At 39.2% G+C, this 18,876-nt stretch overlaps 1 protein-coding gene across 2 annotated transcripts in view; it reads left to right on the top strand.

Moving 5' to 3' along the window:
• SLC27A6 (solute carrier family 27 member 6) overlaps nt 1-18,639 on the top strand; it is a 48,358-nt gene extending 29,719 nt beyond the window's left edge. The window contains exons 6-10 of one of the 2 annotated variants that reach the window (XM_020797535.3): nt 5,040-5,130; nt 8,112-8,310; nt 9,177-9,274; nt 12,985-13,115; nt 18,206-18,639. In XM_020797535.3, the coding sequence (XP_020653194.3) occupies nt 5,040-5,130; nt 8,112-8,310; nt 9,177-9,274; nt 12,985-13,115; nt 18,206-18,382 (696 nt within the window). In that variant the 3' untranslated portion in view covers nt 18,383-18,639. Of the gene's footprint in view, nt 1-5,039; nt 5,131-8,111; nt 8,311-9,176; nt 9,275-12,477; nt 12,676-12,984; nt 13,116-18,205 lie in introns of those variants that run through there. The other variant, XM_072992393.2, reaches the window with a different exon arrangement.
• The last annotated feature ends 237 nt before the right edge of the window (nt 18,640-18,876 follow it).

Raw genomic sequence — 18,876 nt, 5'->3', positions numbered from 1 at the left:
GGTATCCAGGCCCAAGCCATTTAGGGCTTTATATGTCAAAACAAGCACTTTGAATTGGGCCCAGGCAACAACTGGTAGCCAGTGTAACCTGGCCAGAATCGGCTGAATATGTTCTCTCGTGTCTCCTCCACTTACAAGTCATATGGTTCAATTCTGAATCAGTTGTAGTCGCAGTATTGTCTTCAAAGGCAGCCCCATGTAAAGCACATTGCAGTAATCTAAACGGATTGTTACCAGTGTATGTGTGACTATTATGAGGCTCCGTTCATGCAGGTAGGGATGCAGCTGGAACAGTTTCCACAGTTTCAGGAACGCACCCCTGGCCACCGAGTCCACCTGGGTCTCCAGGGCGAGACCGGGGTCCAGGAGCACACCCAGATTGCGGACCCTGCCCATCAGGGGGAGTGCAACCCCATTCAGGGCAGAGAAATGGCCCTTTACCCTGTCCAAAGAGCCACCCACTAACAGCAGTGCTTCACTGAAAATCTTTGCTTGTGTATCACAGAACTTAATGTTATTTCTTTTTCATATCAGCAGAGAATGGAATTCTTGCTCATAAATTTGTCTACTTTTCATACCTTTCTGAAATGAGTCTCATGAACTTGTTGTTAGTCTTCTGTAGATGGGTAAAACCCTGCAGCAGCACGACTGCTGTAGGCTGGGATAAATGGACATCAATTTATAGAATGATCCTTTTGTGTGGGAACCTAAACACTGAGAACAGAGAGCTGTCAGTGCATATGCTGGTATTAGCATAGCAACCAGTAAACAAGCCTAATTTATAACAGCTCATTGTGAAACTCTTTCAGTTATATCTTACAAAACCAATTTATTTTTACATGCTAATGACTAACAGGATGGTACTATGATCCTGGAGAGCTGCTGCCAGTCAGAGTTGACAATATTGGGCTAGACAGATCAATTGTCCCCATTTGTCTCTTTCTCTTGTAAAGCACATGAAAAGAAACTGCTAATCGAAGCAATAACATGTTCAGCATTCTGGCAGTCTTGAAGTACCAGAAATATTTTGAGCATGATTATTCTTCTAGCTTTCATTTTTGGATCTGTACCTAGTTACCGAGTGTTTTGTAAATGATGCTGTGGAAGTCTAACTGGCATTTGATACAAAACAGTCCAACCTTAACAGCCGAGTATCACTGCTCACTATGGGCTATAAATTCCAGATATTATCCTATTCCAGGCATATAGAGAATGTTGAGTTGGAAGGCCCCAGGACATCTGCCTGTGTTACAAAACACAGTTCAATTTCATCTAAAGGACTTCTGGCTTTTGTATATGTACTGATCTCATTGTCCCAATGCCATCTCAGGTCTGTGACAGGCCAAAGCACTTGAAGCCCAGAATTTCCTGGCTATTTTCATCCATCTGTGCTCATCCCTGACTAACTTGGGCAGCTACCCTGGAGTCAGCAGTCCCATGGGCTCCATCCCTCAGAGCCAAGACCAGTCCTTCAGTGTAGAAATACTTACCATATTTGTTTGTGTATAAGATGCTACTTTTTCCTAAAATCATTACACTAAATTGCCAAACATGCATGACTCCTTGAGGAAGGCAGCTGAAGTTAATTGGCAATTACTCTAATAAGATAACACAAGTCCTCTCCTCATGGGGACGACTTTTCTTTTGCTGACACCAACCCACTGGCTAGGCTACAGACCTCGGATGGAATTAGTTTGGTTCTGCGTTTTTTCACACTATACTCTTGTCATTTCTAATCCCTGATCGGAGATAATTGTAGAGGAAGTTCATGGGCTTTGTCAAGGTCACATGTATGACTCGAACAATGATCTCAGAGCAACATAAGGTTATAACAGGACCCTTGGTAGTTTGAATCTGTGGTGGTCCATCACAGCCTGACAGGGAACCTTCTGGAACTTCTCCATGTTTAAGCGAAAAGATTTGGATTTCTGCTTATGTGTTAAATTACCCAGCAACAGTTTGATGCTGTTCATTAGGCAGGGGATTTTCACATGTTTTCCCCGCTTACATTCGTTGAGCACCTACATTTATATGGTCACTATTAAATAACTTCCACTGCTATATTAGAACTAAATAGCCTTGGCAGAAAATATCAATTGCAGGAAGACCACAAAACTTTCCCCAAGTAGTGGGTCAGCTCTATCTTTATTCAGTATTCAAACTATTTCATTTTGTGTGGGTGATGTTACGTCCTTGGCAACATGCACCTTCTCTTCTTCCTAACCTTGAGAATAATAACCATGGTTATGAAGAATTAATCTCCTCCTCTCAGGCTATTGTATGCTTTCAGTTCTTCCAAAAAATGTTGTGCTATCATCTGAAGGTCATGATCATTTGTCAGAGACTTCTCCACCTGATCCTACACATCACACAACCCACATGTATCCTCCACCAGGGAAGAACTTCTTCTGAGAGAGAGGAGGATAATGACAAGGTACAACTGCCAGAATATTAGTCAAAATCCAATTGAATATTTATGCTTGTGTTAAGTCCAAACTTACGCGTTTGGACTTTGGAAGAGCTATTAAGTTCTAATACAGCAGTGGAAGTTATTTATAAATGTAGGTGCTCAACGAATGTAAGTGGGACAAACATTTGAAAATCCCCTGCCTAATGAACGGCACCAAACTGTTGCTGGATAATTTAACACATAAGCAGAAATCCAAGTCATTTCACTTAAACATGGAGAAGCTCCAGAAGGGATGTGGTGGTGCTGCGGGTTAAACTGCAGAAGCCTCTGTGCTATACGTTCTGTAGATCTTTAGCTGTAACATTGAATCCACGCAACGGAGTGAGCTCCCATCGCTTGTCCCAGCTCCTGCCAACTTAGCAGTTCGAAAGCATGCAAATGCAAGTAGATAAATAGGGACCACCTCGGTGGGAAGGTAACAGCTTTCCGCGTCTAAGTCACACTGACCATGTGACCACGGAAGATTGTCTTCGGACAAAACGCTGGCTCTATGGCTTGGAAACAGGGATGAGCACCGCCCCCTAGAGTCGAACACAACTGGACAAAAAATTGTCAAGGGAACCTTTACTTAAGTCCAAACACTTAACCTGGAGCAACTCTAGTTAATGAGTCCCCACTTGAAATCCTAGGCATGTGCTGCATCATACAACTGGTGCATTACTGGGAGTTCAGTAGGAGATTTGTTAATTAGTAACTATACACCAGGTTGCTTTGTTGTGCTTATGCAGGTGTAAATAGTAATTTGGATTCTGAATTATAGCTATTTCTAAAAGCAGATGGACAAAAGCTTTTACAACAATGTGCAGGCATAGCCTTACCATTTAATAAATAAACAGTTTGAAGGTTTTTGTGCCTTTGTGTCTGGTGAGTCAGGTTTAATGTTACTTGCTGTAAATATTACATTATCTGATCTCCTAAATGCATTTATTCACTGCAGGAAGATTCACAAGGAAGTAATAATGCTGACAAAATGATCTTACTGGAATGGAAAGTAGGAGGGGAGAAACAGGCAATTCAGTCTCCAGAAGGGAGAAGCTTTCTGATTTCAAAAAGCACTTAAGCATTTCAATTCCAGGCAGCACAATTCTGACCAGTAGCAAGATATACATTATCTCTTCATCCATATACTTATCTGTGATGTTTACCACGTGGCCCCTGCTTGTTTCACCAAAGAGCTCACGCTATGTCATCCCACCAGCTGACACCAATTGTAACATTCACTCCTTTGATGCACCTATGTGTTGTGTCTTCACAAAGGGTTCAGTCTTTTCTTTCCCTCACTGCCACCAGTGGATTTCCTTTATCCACAATACAGTGGTGCCTCACTTAATGAGCGCACCGTTTAACGACGAATCCTCATAGCGACACGTTTTTTGCGATCGCTAATGCAATCGCATTGCAATGTTTAGATAGGCTAAACATCGCATTGCGATGATCGGTAAGGGTTTCGTTTACCAATCTTCGCATTGCAATGTTTAGAAACCTGATGACAGTTCCTCCATTTTGGCAGGAAGAAGAAGCAGAGGCCTATCTAACGTTTCGATAATTCTTGCTTTATTAATTTGCACAACTTCTTCATTAATTATAACTGGGTCAAAACATGATAAGTCAGGTAACAGACCATAACAAGAGAACAGTGTCTTTCTTGAAGATCCACTCTCTTCTTCTACTGTTGGGCTGGACCAAAGCGCTCCTTATCTGTGATCCGGCATAAAGGGGAGCTTATCGAACACACCGTCCCACAACAGGGATGTTGTGTCCAATCTTCTCCTGGAGTGATAAATTGAAGACTGGATCTTGCCGGATCACTTGTTTCCCTCACCCCTGCCCACGGGGAAATACTATAACTGTCCATTCCTGCATTTCATATAGTGTTTCTCCTTTCCTGGGGAGAATTCATACTTTTGTTTATCAACAATTTCATCAGCTTTTCATATTAGATTTTTGCCACACGTTTCTCGTTATCAATACTACAAGGATACCTATCTACATTTATGTCAAGACACCTCTCCCCAAACACATCTAGGCAAACTAGTATCCCTTAGCTTCAAAACCTAGCTGTGCACCTCTGCCTCCTTCTTCATATTTCTAAAATCCGCCAGATATTATTTTAAAGAAAATCTTAAACAACTGGCTTATTAAGTTCATTGTTCTGTAGTCACTATAAACTGTGGCATTTTCTTCTGTGGTTAATGCCATGTTCTTTTAACACTGTTGAATTTCACAATTTGACTTCTAAGAAAGCCCTGAAATTTAAATATTGTTTTGTTTAATTATGTAACTATTTTCAATTCTGTAATGTAAAATTACAGCCAGATGTGTCCAAAGGATTAAATTATTTTCCATATCACCATTAGCCATTAAAATTAGATTTGTTCCCTCTTCTATATTTACAAAAAATATGCTTAGATTCTTGATAAATTTTAATAAAACATTTTTTCATCTGTGTTCAGTTTGCAATTAATGCAAAAATATTGATAAAAACATCACTCATTTAATGTGCATTACTGAGTGATACCACCAGATGTCGCTTTATAAACATGACAAGCATTTTTCTTTCTATTTTTAGCTCTTCTTCCCTTTTGATTTGATTAAATATGATTTTCAAAAAGGAGAGCCCATTAGAAATAAATATGGATGGTGTGAAAGAGTTAAGAAAGGTAAGAGTTTTACAAGAACATTGTTCTGTATTTTGATATTCTAGAAATATGGTTGATGCTAAAATGAAAGGAAGTAAGGGGGATCTGTTTATAATTCAGATCAGTTTTATTGAAACTGTAGGTTATTCATAATCTTATTGGACATTACAGATAATACGAAGAATGATTAAATCAGTAAAAGTGATTAATACATCAGATTTGAGTATGTTCATAATAAGCCATGAAAACATAGATGCTGACTATACATGCTGTGTAACCTGTTGTTTGGAGCGCTGCAGGGAGGGGCTGATGTGCTCTTAAAGATGGCAATCAGATGCTGTCTTTGCTCGAGCACACCAGCCTATCCTCAGAGCATTCCTACCCAACCTTTCTGGCCCCTGTTCAAAGGGGTTCTACTTTTCTGATGTAGGTAGGAACACTTGTTTGATCAGTTCTGTTGCACGTGATCACTGGAATTGATCCAAAGCAAGCCTTCCTCTTTCAATTTGGCAATATTGTGAACTGACTTAATAAGCAAGCCTCTTCAGAATACTGGCAATAAATCACTCTCCCTGCTTAGCAGAAGGCTAATTTCTTGATCGGCCCTATAAGAGAAGGCAAAAAAAAACACAAACCTCTTTTTTTAATGTAACTGCTGCAGTGCATCAGAAATAGTCTATATACAGTAAAAAAAAATGCACTTCCCCTGCTCTCTGTCAAATGAAGTGATTCATTTGCCTATATCCTGAAGTGGCTCACTTATTAAGTCACTTTATGATATTGGGAAGAGTTATTTCTATATAAACAGTCAGCTAATCAAACCTGACAATTCCCAAGTAGCCCACACTAGCTCACTCCTTGATGCTGGTATAGCCATGCCCAGAGATAGGTACCAAGAAAGGAAGGGATCCATAGTTTAGAAATGTTGTCTTCTGTGTCCTAAACTGTAGATAAGACCATAAAAATGGAGGGGACTGTGGTTTCTCAGAGAGCAGGCTGAATCTCTGTTCTTTACTGGTATGAGAGAAATCACCCTGGCCCCTACTGTAAGGGTTGAGGTCTCAAAATCAAGCTGTTTCACTCACATATTTGCATTTTAGGTTTAATGTTGTAACATGGATGTTTTTAGTACTATGGTTACTGAGGAAAATGTGAAAAAGAGAAATTTTTTCTAACCAAGGGCTAGTTTATATGCAGACAGCCACATAACTATTGTAATATTGTTACCCAAGTGCTACAACCATAGTGAAAAAAAGGGCAAAGAGTCTGCAGTCACCGTAACATTTTATTTACCATACACCTTTGTGGATTGCCAGCCGCATTATTTGGTTTGGTCTAAACTTAATTTTGGCAATATCCTGATAACTTGTAAACATCCAACTAGGCTATTCTTAGAATTCTGGTTTAGGCCTCTGAGTGAGTGATAAGCTTTAGAGTCTAAATGTGTTGTCACACAGTTTTATCATCTGCCTGACAATCAAGGTAAAGAGAAATTTGGTGTAGCTCACAAGGACCATTCAGTTTTGATTGCCTCCAGGAAATTAACTCTTGTAGGGGAGGGAGATCAGATTTCAAAGTTGAAGTAAATCTTACTGTTTGGTGCTCCTAGATTGATTATGACACTCTGACCTTAAACTGGCAGAACAGGTCGAGATGATTAATTCTTTTAATATATGAAAATGTCTTTAGCCTGCAGATCTATTCTATTTTTGGTATAGGCTTGAAAGTTTTCATTCCAGTGACCTTTATATATTAAAGAGTTGCAGACAAAAAAAAAAACACCACCTTAAATAAACTACATTTGAATGTAAAGAGTAGAATAAAGAAGAGAGGACTGGAATCTATTATCCAAGAATGAGTGAAAAGTAGCAGTGAGACCAACATTACCTCTAATTTGCCCCTGCACATGTGCGACTCTGCCCCCCCCCACACAGAGTTCCCTTGTGAACAGAACCAAAGGGCTGAAAACAATCACTGTGGGTGCACAGAGATGAAAAGCGGTGCAGAGGGGAGCGGAGTCATGCGCTCAAGGGAAACTTGAATGTGACCCATTAAAACCTTGCTTGATCCCAATTTAAGATTATTACATCCATTGAGAAACTTCAGATGTTATTTGATGATAAATGTGAAACCATCTGTGTAATTCAGAACAGGAGCTTTGATTCATACATTAAAGGAATGGAAAGAAATGTCATAAGTGGCCATGTCGATTATTTTGAATTGACAAACAGCTCTTCTGCTAGCTTTTCTCCTTCTTCATCATATCCTGGCTAGTGAGCTTTGCAGGGTGTCTATGCCAAGTGAAACTGGAAAGCTGGTATAGTAGCCAAAGATTACTGTTGGTACTTTTTGTTCTCTTCCTGACAGAGCTGGATCTCCTTGTGCCTCTTCTCGCTTTGGGTGTGGTAGTTCCAAATAATGATACTGTACTGCATCGAATCTTTAAATTTATTTTGATTAATACTACAAAGAATGAAAGTCTTCATTTCATTGCTTCATTCATTTATGGGTAGGAATTTATTTGAGTTTGGAAATATCAAAGTTCCTTACAGCTTTTAAAAAACCAGTTAACAGAATATCTAAAGATGTGGAACTTGGTATCTGAAACTTCAAATGCCAGGTATTTTGGGCAATCGATTTCTTTATATCACTTTTGGTTTGTGTTTTGTTTTGTTTTTACCACAGAGGAATAAACAACCTTACGTCTCAGGAGATTTCCCTTCTTCCCTTTGCTTTATTTCTTTATGAAAGGAAGAAAGAAAGGTTGAAATGAAAAAGGGAAACACAAAATGATATGAATCTTTTGTATATTCTTCTTTCATCAATACATATCATTCATGTTTTAGATACTCCATTTCATAAATCAGCAAAAGAACATGAAAACAAAAAAAATGGGCCTCTCTTTTCCTGTGCTTTAAACATATCGGCTAGAATAATACAAATTACATCAAGATAAATTGTTTTTATGAGCTTGTTTGTTTTTACACAATTTTATACTTTAGGTGAGCCTGGGCTTTTACTATCCAAAGTGAACTCAAAGAATCCATTCTTTGGCTATGCTGGGAATAAGAGGGACACGGAGAAGAAGTTACTGCGTGCTGTGTTTAAGAAGGAAGATATTTATTTCAATACGGGTGATCTGATGGTTCAAGATCAAAATAACTTTCTTTACTTCTGGGACAGAACAGGGGATACTTTCAGGTATAACCAATAACAGCACTTAAATAATTTGTCTTGCCAATATATTTATGAAGCAGAAAAATACAATTGTTTATGTTCACTTTTCCTTTCTATCCACTGAATTCAAAGACTTAGTTTTGATATGGTTCTTTTCCTGACAAGCTGCTGACCAGATACTGATTTTTCCCCTGTCTCGGGGAATGTGCTTTGCACATTTAATGTTTGCCAATTAAATTTCCTTTAAAAAGCAACTTACATTCATAAGGTACCTTTGTGAATTGCATGCTTTAAAATCTTTAGCTCCAAGGCTTTATATGGGCACAATGACAGAGGCTTATTTTATGAGAAAATCAGTTTCTGTGTGGTCCTGCTTTCTACCTCCTGGCACAGCTCTTCCTTCCTTCCTTCCTTCCTTCCTCCTTCCTTCCTGATTTACTGTTTTTATTCCACAATTTCAAACAGATGGTGGATACCTTTAACTGTGGCTTGGTGAAGGAAATCAACTTTAAACATTGGTCTATGAAGCGTGATTGTTTCAATAAACCATAGATAAACAATAAGGAAGTTTGGAAGTGATGCTAAACTGTAGGTCATTCAAGTCTGAAGCAAATACTTCCAAGACTCTCCACAGTGAAGAGAAAGAAAGAGGAGAACTTGCCTGGGTCTGTGACTTATTAATGTAACCATATACTGTACTGTACTATCACTTCTCTTTACACGTAAATGCAGTCAGATCCCAGCAGAAGAAAAATGTCTGTTTTGTAGAGAATGCTCTCTTTAAAAATTGTGAGCTAGATATTTTTCTATACTCAATTGAAAATTAAAACTAGTATTTTAAAGCTTTCACAAGGCACCATGCATATATGTTTAAATATATTTCATTTCAGATGGAAAGGGGAAAATGTGTCTACTACTGAAGTTTCTGATGTCCTTGGTATGTTGGATTTCATAAAAGAAGCTAGTGTTTATGGGGTTTCTGTGCAAGGTAAGAAAAAAGTGCTCCTTTTTATATTGTTATTGAGTTCATCGGGGTCTGTTCACAAGGAAGTGCATATAGAATTGCAGCCATAAAGCGTATGGGGTGAGAAATAATTCTTTCAAAAAAAGAGAGGCCTATTCATAAATGAAATGTCTCTTCTACACACAATGTGACACAGTGGACCACAGCCGTTATTTAAAACAAGAGGAATAAGCCAATAGCTGCTAAAATGGAAATAATATAGTCTGTCCCAGCCCATCTTAATTTCAACTGTCTTAACATGCAGAATAAAATACTTGTTCAAAAATCCTACAATAAATAGAAGCCATGAAGCACCAAACAGGTAGCATATTCTAACCCAGTTTCCTAGCTAGAAATTATAGTACAGTGGTGCCTCGCTTAACGAGTGCACCGTTTAATGACGAATCTGCATAGCAACGCCTTTTTGCAATTGCTAATGCAATCGCATTGCGATGTTTTAGATAGGGAAAACATTGCATTGCGATGATTGGTAAGCGTTTTGCTTACCAATCTTCGCATTGCAATGTTTTACAAACAGCTGATCGGCAGTTCCAAAATGGCCGCTGGGTCAACAAATTGGCCGCCCGCAGCGTTTTCACACCCTGCCCTTGCTTACCGGGTGGTGAAAATGGCAGCTGGAGGATTCCCCGCATAGTGGTGAGTTTTTCCCCAATAGGAACGCATTAAACGGAGTTTAACACCATTTTCAGTACAGAGGTAGTCTGAAATCTAAGAGATGTTTCTTGATTTTCTCCTGTATATTACATAGCATGCTGATGAGGAAATTCACTAATTTTTTGAGAAACTTCGTATTTGTTTAAAAAGATGTCACTTCTTTGTACCAGGCCACGAGATTGGTAGATTTTCCCCTCTCTTTGCTAAATCTGATGCGATCCACTGTAGTTTTCAGAGTGTAACTTGTTTTAACTTTTAAAAAATCTGTTTCATCATTATCAATCTATGCGATGTCATTATTGCAATCGCAATAGTACAAACAATGTAGACAGGCTCTTAGCCCCAAGGTGCTTACCAGCTGTAATCCAAACACAACCTAATGAGGAAGATATGCTACTATGATCTACCATTTTAAAGGACACTTGTATTAGACTGGGGCTGTAGCATTCTAAGAAAGTAGATCTACTTTTTTCTGCTTAAAATGACCACGCCACTGGTATCTGACTTGTGGAAGAATAGTCCCTATGTTTATCAGTCCTCAGCATGTAAAAGCTCATGAGAATAGATATTTTAAAATGCTATTTGTGTCCCTCCCTTTAGAGCTGATAGCAAATTTGGGGAAGATTGTAAAATCAGAGTCTGGAGTTACTTTTAAGAATGATATGATGTTGTTGTTTGTAATAAGATGATATTGTATTGGTTCTTTCCAAGAATAACTTTCTAAGCTCTCCAGTGTAAAAGTACTACAGTTCTAATCATGGATTTCTTTCATTTTATTTGGACTTCAGGGCAGTTGTGTCAATTTTTCTACTTTTGTTAGTCTACATTGCTACTTTGCCACTCCCACAGGAGCACTCACCCAGAATATTCAAAATCAAAGGCAAACATGAGAAAGCAGTACCGTTTATCCAATTCTGCCATTGTTTGTTTTCTCATTCACTTTTGCCTATGGTATGCACTTCTTATGTTCTGAACTATATGTTTAATGTAAATGGCATTCTTAAAATTAATTTCTTAAGAAAGTAATCCAGATTTTCTTAATACAGTATATTTATTTATTTATTTATTTATTTATTTATTTATTTATTTATTTATTTATTTATTTATTTATTTAAAATATTTATATGCTGTCTTTCTCCTAAAAGATACAAGATGGCTTACTGTATTAAAAGAAACAAAGTTAAAAGCTAAATAATAAATTATTACAATATTAAACTAGCATTAAACATTACAACTCGTAATGTGAGCAATAGTAAAAACACAAGTAAACACAGAATAAAATGATCCCTTTTAAAAAATCCCCTTAGTCTACCAGTCATTTAAAGGAAAACCTGCCTGAAGAGAAAGATTTTTGCTTGTGGAAGGACAGCAAAGATGGGACCACCTTGGCCTCCCTTGAGAGGGAGTTCCAGAGTCTTGGAGCAGCGACAGAGAAGGCCCTCTCCCATGTCCCCACCAAACACACCGATGAGGGTGCTGGAACCAAGAGAAAGGCCTGTCCTGATGATCCTAATAGCCAGGCAGGCTCATAAGGAAAATAAGCTGTCTTAGATAGTTTGGACCCAAGCTATTTATGGCTTTATAGCTTAAAACCAGCATTTTGAATTGTGCCCAGAAACCAATTGTCAGCCAGTGGAGCTGCTGTAACAGGGGAGTTTTATGTTCCCTATAAACTAGGCTCAGCTATCAATCTGGGTGTGGCATTTTGGAACCCCTAGAGTTTCTGAACACTTTTCAAAGGCAGCCCAATGTAGAGCACATTATAGTAACCTGCCAAGATATAACTAAGGCATGTGTCACCATGGCCAGGTCAGACCTCTCAAAGAACTGGCACACTAATATTGACTGTGCAAAGGCACTTCTGGCCAGTGCCACAGACTGGGCACCCAGGCTCAGAGATGAATCCAGAGCATCCCCAAGATGTGCACCTGTGTTTTCAGAGGGAGCACAACCCTATCCAGCACAGGCTGACTCACTATTCCTTGATATGGCTTTTGACTGACCAGTTTATTCACCCTCGTCCAGTCCATTACTGACCAGACATTGATCTAGAACTGAAATAGCTTCCTCGGATTTAGATGGAAAGGAGAGATAGAGTTGGGTGTTGTCTACATACTGGTGACACCCCAAAACTCCAGACCAACTCTCCTAGCATTTTCATGTAGATGTTAAATAGCATAGGAGACAAAGCAGAACCCTGAGGGATACCACACGTCAACGGTCAGAGTGGTAAACAGGAGTCCCCCAGCACCACCTTCTGAGTTCTCCCCTCCAGGAAGGACTGGAGTCATTGTAATACAGTGTCTCCAAGTCCCATTCCAGGAGACAGCCCAGAAGGATACCATGGTCAATGGTATTGAAAGCTGTTGAAAGGCCAGCAGAACCAAGAGGGACACACTCCTCTTGTCCAGTTCCTGGCATAGGTAGTCCATTAAGGCTACCAAATCAGCCTTCGTCCCATAGCCAGGCCTGAAGCCAGATTGAAAAGGGTCTAAATAATCCATTTCATCCAGGAACCTCTGGAGCTGAAAAGCCACAACCCACTCTAGAGCCTTGTCCAAGAATGGAGCATTAGAAACTGGCAGGTAATTATACAATACAATGGGATCCAAGGAGGGTTTTTTTTCAACAGTGATCTTACTACTGCCTCATTAAGCATGTTGGGATCTTTCCTTCCTTGCAGTAGACATTTGCTGCTCCTCATCTAGAAGCACTTCCAAGGTAAAAGTGAGAAAAGAAGACAGTATGCATGGTTACTGTTTGGGTCCATTTCCAGTTGAGGTACACTTCATTATGATAGTTAAGGATTTAAATGATCTACACCTGTTAATGGTTAAGCTAAACAATGACTCAGAAAACAGTGGTAGTTGTTATATTAATGTTTTTTCATATACTGGAAATAACAATAATATGTTGCACTCATTTAAAATAGTAGAATCAATGAATAAATCACTCTTGATAGTTTGACATATATGAATATTAAGAGTTATAACATTAATACTGTAATATTTTTTCCACAGGTTATGAAGGCAAAGCAGGAATGGCCTCTGTTATCTTAAAGCCCCAAAGGTCCTTAGATCTGAAACAACTTTATGAACACATGGCAACATATCTCCCCAGCTATGCCTGTCCACTTTTTTTAAGACTCCAGGTAACATGCGCATTGTAGACATGTATTCAGGACCCTTAATTGCAAGCAGAAAATCAGCTCAGTGCACTGTTAAAGCTATATATACTGAAAATTAAGTGATGACTTCAGAGGGAGATCTCTAAATAGATATTTCAGAGATCAGGAGTACTTTTAGTCCTGCTTTCTGTCTACGTTAATGAGCTGGAATTATACAACATTCTAATGAAAACTACAGATTATACTGAATTAAAAGAGTTGTGTACACCAGGGAAGATAATATAAAGGGATTAGAGAGATTAGAAAAATGGACTGGGAATAACAGCATGATATTCAGGGTACCAAAAGAAATAATGTTAGAATATATGGATGCTATATCTAGAATGGACATCATTAGACAAAACAAACAGAAATTACATTTGAGTGTTATGTTGCCTTGAAAAGCAAGGTCAGTTGTACAGTGGTGTTTGTAATGCTGGATTCTGTTTCAGGAGTAGGACCAGAAATGTCTAAAATACATTTTGCCTCCTTTGAATGAATACTCCTATGTCAGCCAGTAACCTTGATTATGTTGTTTTTATGTGTCATCAAGTAAGCTCTGACTCATGGCAACCCTATCAATGAGTGATCTCCAAAAGGTCCTAGTCATCAACTGCCCTGCTCAGCTCTTGTAAACTCAAGGCCTCATTTAGGGAGTCACTTCATCTTTTTTTCCTGCTGCCTTCCACTTTCCCCAGCATTGTCTTTTCTAGAGAATTCTGACTTCTCACAAAGTGCCCAAAGTAGGATAGCTTTATACTCAATCTTTTTTCCTCCACAGATAGTTCAGACTTAGGGTTTGCACTAGGGCCCTCTTGCTCATCTTTCTGAGTCCAGGGTATCTGCACTACATTTCAAATTGTTTTTTTCCCCCTGTAAGGTTTCTTTAATGTCTAGCTTTCACACCCACACATGGTGATTGGAAATACAGTCCAAGTGTGTGGATTGGTTGGTCTCCTGTGACACATCCATATGCTTGATTATCTTTCCTAATTTCCTTATTGCTGTCATTCCTAGTCTCAATGTTCTCTGATTTCTTTGCTGCAGTCTCCGTTTGGATTGATGATTGAACCAAGGTATACAAAATCTCTAATTCAGTTTCTTCATTGTTAATGCTAAAGATGTGCAGTCCTTCTGTAGTCATAATTTTTACCATCTTAATGTTAAACTGCAGTTTTGCTTTGGCACTTTGTTCTTTCACTTTCACTACAAGCCATTTTGCTGCTTTCTGTCAAAAAGATGAGGTCATCTGCATAACTTAAATTATTGATGTTTCTTCCACCAGTTTCACTCCTCTGAATTGAGTCTGTCTGTATGATATGTTTTGTGTATATATTGAACATGTAAGAGGACAAAAACCACCCTTGTCTGACACCTTTGCCTATAGGAAACCATTCTATCTCTCCATATTCTGTCTTATTGGTTCTTGTCCACAATACGAGTTGTGCATCAGGACAATCAAGTGCCGAGGCACACCATTTTCTTTCAGAACAACCCATGATCTATACAGCTAAAGGTTTTGTTCTAGTCTATAACCCATAGACTGATCTTCTTCTGAAATTCTGGTTTGCTCCAGTAGTCAGCAGATATGAGCAACACAGTCTCCTCTTCCTTTTTGGAACCCAGCTTGAACATCAGGCATTTCTTTGAAAGCCTTTGTTGCAACACCTTGAATATCACTTGGCTTGCATGGGAAATTAAAGCAATGGTCCATAGTTACCACACTCCTTAGCATATCCTTTCTTAGGGATTGGGCTGTTTACTGAGCATTTCCAGTCTTTCTTTTGTTGTTCTCTATTTCTTTGCATTGGTTGTTGTAGTAATTCTCTTTATCTCTACAAGACAATCACTGAAAAATTGCATTCAGGGTTCGGACCCTAATTGTCACCTTTTACTTTTGCTTCTCATCTGTCCCTTGCAATTAAGTGTTTCCTTACCATTTACTTACTTATTTATTCATTTACTTACTTATTTATTCACTTGATTTTTACCCCAACTTTCCACTAGATTTTGGAAAGAAAAAAATGATATTAGAAGATTGGTATAATGAAGTATGCTTGTTTCTGCCCATTGGCTGATTAGGGAGTTTCCTGGATCAAACAGGGATGACTGCCCCCCCCATGATCAACAGGCTTCCCCCCCCAATGGTGGTTTCAACACCCTGGGGTGTCCCAAACAGGTCAGAATTCAGCCCAGTGGACAGAGCTCTGTCCTCCTGCTGCTGTCTCGCAAGACCAAAGTAATTTGTTCCGCGAGTAGCGCCGTCTTGCGAAATTTTCATCTTGCGAAAAGCAGTTTCCCATAGGAATGCATTGCAATGCATTCCTATGGGAAACCTCACAAGACGAAATAATTATTTTCATCTTGCGAGGCATTGGTCTTGTGAAAAAAAAATCATCTTGCAAAGCACGGTCATAGAAGAAGCCATCTTGCAAGTCACCAACACTATCGCAAAACGCTTTCATCTTCCGGGTTTTTCATCTGGCGAGGCGTTTGTCTTGCGAGGCACCACTGTATATTTATATATTTCCCAAAGAAGTATTGTGGATAAGAGTGAGATTAAAAATAGAATCATGAAAAGGGCTTATATGACTACATTTCCTTGTTTTTACCGGCTTGCATGGAATACTTTTATGTCAGGCAAAGCAAGATTTTTATGAAAAATTTTGTCTCTGCAGAGAGGACAGCCTAATAACTAATTGGATGTTTCCATCATCAGTTTCTGTGATGCTTCTATGAGTCAGAGAAAACTTATTTTGGAGTTTCAAAAAACACTCTGCTGGGTAGATTATTCAGCATTTCTGGAAAATGGTTTTTATTTTCATCTGTTTCCAAAATCAGTTTTGCAGAATAAAAACTCAATCAGAGCAGATTTGGATGTCTTTAATAGCTGCTCTTGACAAATGCTACCTCATGATTTTTTATAAGAAACTGTCAGAATTCCGTGGTTATTATTGACTGATTGATTGGACTCCTATACCACTCAATTAGTGCAAGGCACTTCACTGAGCAGTTAACAATAAATAATATAATGTAACAATAAGAAAGGAAACATAAAGGAAATATAAAATCAATAAACATAAAGCAACTCAATCAATGAATATCAGATAATACATACTGGATGGACAGGCAAACACAATTAGGCAGTCATCATGAAGAGATGCCCTGGAAAGCTCTGGTGAAGAACATCATCTTCAGGAGTCCCTTAAAGGTGGAGAGGGAGGAAGCCAGGCACAGCTCAACTGGAAGTCCATTCCAAAGAGATGGTGCCACAACTGAGAAGTCTTGAGTTCTGGTAGAAGTCCTTCTGGCCTTCCTCAGTGTGGCAATCCATAGGAATATGGCCTGGAGGATCTGGTGGTGTGGGTTGATGTTCTCGGGGAAAGGCGCTCTGAACAGGTAACAATGTCACTATATCACATGGTTGATTCTACGGCCTAACCTACACGTTTACTATAATCTACAGCAGAAGCTTTACTGTACCTTATAAGCCAGTGGGGTGAACTGGCTTAAAATACACACCCCCTGTTTTAATGGAATTCTTGCATTTAAACCAAGGATGTGCAAGTGCACACAAACACACCAGCCTACCCCACTGCCACCTGGGTAGAAGGCCAGGGCAAGAGACTCCTATTTTCAGGTGATAGGTGGAGTGACAGGGCTTCCTCTACAGTGGGCTGCGGCAAAAAATCTCTTCCTCCTTCACAGGGCTTGCTTGTCTGGCGAGTGACTGAATGGTGACAGCGGCAGCAGCCAGGACATATGTTGGCAGCAGTAGCAGCAGTTGGGGGCATTTGCCTGGCTGCTGAAGATGTCACAGCTAGCACTGCTGCCACACTAGCTGCTGTCCAGCTACTCACTAGATAAGCATGCCCTGCAGAGGGGGGGGGGAAGGGTCTCTTGCCCCATCTGACCACAGAGGAAGCCCTACTGTGGCTTGCAGTGGTGCACATTTTAAACTGCACTAGGGCTTGCATTCTGTGAAGCTATGAAAGCCGCTTCACGTTCCACTCAGTTTCTTCTGGGTGTGTAGCTATGGCCTATGACACCTAAAAGAAGTAAACTCCCAAGATACTCTAATTGAAATTGAACTGGCAGCACATATCTGACTAGGGCACATGATAAAAGCTGAAAAGAAAAACAAATCAGCCTGGAAGTATGTGTTTGCAATGGTTTTCCCTCCAATACACTATCTTATTTGATTTGTATGCAGATTTCTACACATTCAGCTCTGTAAACCAAGCCAGTATTCACATTCTAATAAACTATCACATTTTTGCTCTTAGTAGTGCTTTTACAATCAGTCTTTTTTTTTTCTTGAAGGAGCATAGCTGTTACATACAAGGTCAACAACTTGTCCAGTTTGGTACTGAGTTAATTTTTTAATTTATTTATTAGAAAGTGTCTAGAAAGTGTCTACATTTAGAAAGTGTCTACTCTGGGCGGTTTATATAATATAAAAATAAACTAAGATAAAATCCAGATTAGTCCAAGATGGGAAAAGGAAAAAGAAGAAAGAGGAGAAGGAGAGAGAGAGAAAAGAAAAGGGGAGATAGGCTAGGTAATGGCTGTAGGGAAGGCCTGCCTGTATAGCCATGTATTCAAGCTAGTCTTGAAGGCCCTCGGTGAGGGAGCCAGCTGGATCTCTACAAGTAAGTTGTTCCAAAGGCAAGAGACCACTGCCAAGAAGGCCCGATTTCTAGTTTTTTCCCACCAGGCCTCTCTTGGCGTTAGGCCCCTCAGCCACCCGACCTGACTGGAGCAAGTGATATGGGTAGAACTGGGCGGAAGAAGGTGCTCTGCCAGGTATCGAGGTCCTAAACCGTTAAGGGCTTTATATGTAATGGTTAGCACCTTGAAATCAATGCGGAAGCAGATAGGTAGCCAGTGTAAGGCAGCCAAGGTGGGGGAAATATGGTGAAATCCTTTCACCTATGGAAATTAATAATCAAGGAAAGGACTTACATTATGACAGTACACAATTCCTAGTCAATTGTAATTAATAGTCTGACTTTCTATGTGCTTGATTTTTTTAACTACAAACAAATAAAATACCTTTTTTTCTTTATCTGCAGGAAGTAATAGAAGTTACAGGAACATTCAAGCAACAGAAATTTAAGATGGTGGGGGAAGGATTTAATCCAACTGCAATCAGTGATCCACTTTATTTTTTGGACAATCCGAAAAAGTCTTATGTTTTATTAACCAAAGAACTGCATGAAAAAATTGTATCTGGAGAGATGAAACTTTAATGTTTATTTATTAGCAAGGATTTATGCATTCTGTTGCACAAGATACTGTATAACAAAACTTTGAACAAAGTTTGTTGGCTATATTAGTGCAGTTTCCAGGGCAAGCATTGGGTTCTGCTGAAATGTTAAAGTTAATGGGGAACAGGGAATTATTTTCTAATGTTTTCCTCTTCTGATGATCAGTCATTCATTGCTTGCACTTTTTTCATGCAACACTATGTATTACTACTTTTTAAAAAGCCCTGTTATGTACAAGATTTAACAGAAGATTCAAGTTAGTTTTTCTACAATTCTAGAACATGATTTTGTTCCAAAAATGTTTCTGTGTGAGCAAAGAGGAGGAGCCAGGCAAACCCAGTCCAAGCCAAAAGTACTAGAAGCAGGGTAGGGTTGCGGCTAAGTAGTCAGTACATGCTGTGTGTTAATTAAGGTCCTAGCATCTAGCATCTCCTAGCATCTCTAATTAAAATGATCAGGTTAAGTGACTTCTGAGA

This window comes from Pogona vitticeps, chromosome 2 (assembly GCF_051106095.1).
Source record: "Pogona vitticeps strain Pit_001003342236 chromosome 2, PviZW2.1, whole genome shotgun sequence".
Classification (NCBI taxonomy): domain Eukaryota; kingdom Metazoa; phylum Chordata; class Lepidosauria; order Squamata; family Agamidae; genus Pogona; species Pogona vitticeps.
Note: the sequence above shows the minus strand (reverse complement) of the source record. Positions and strands in the feature narration are given on the sequence as shown.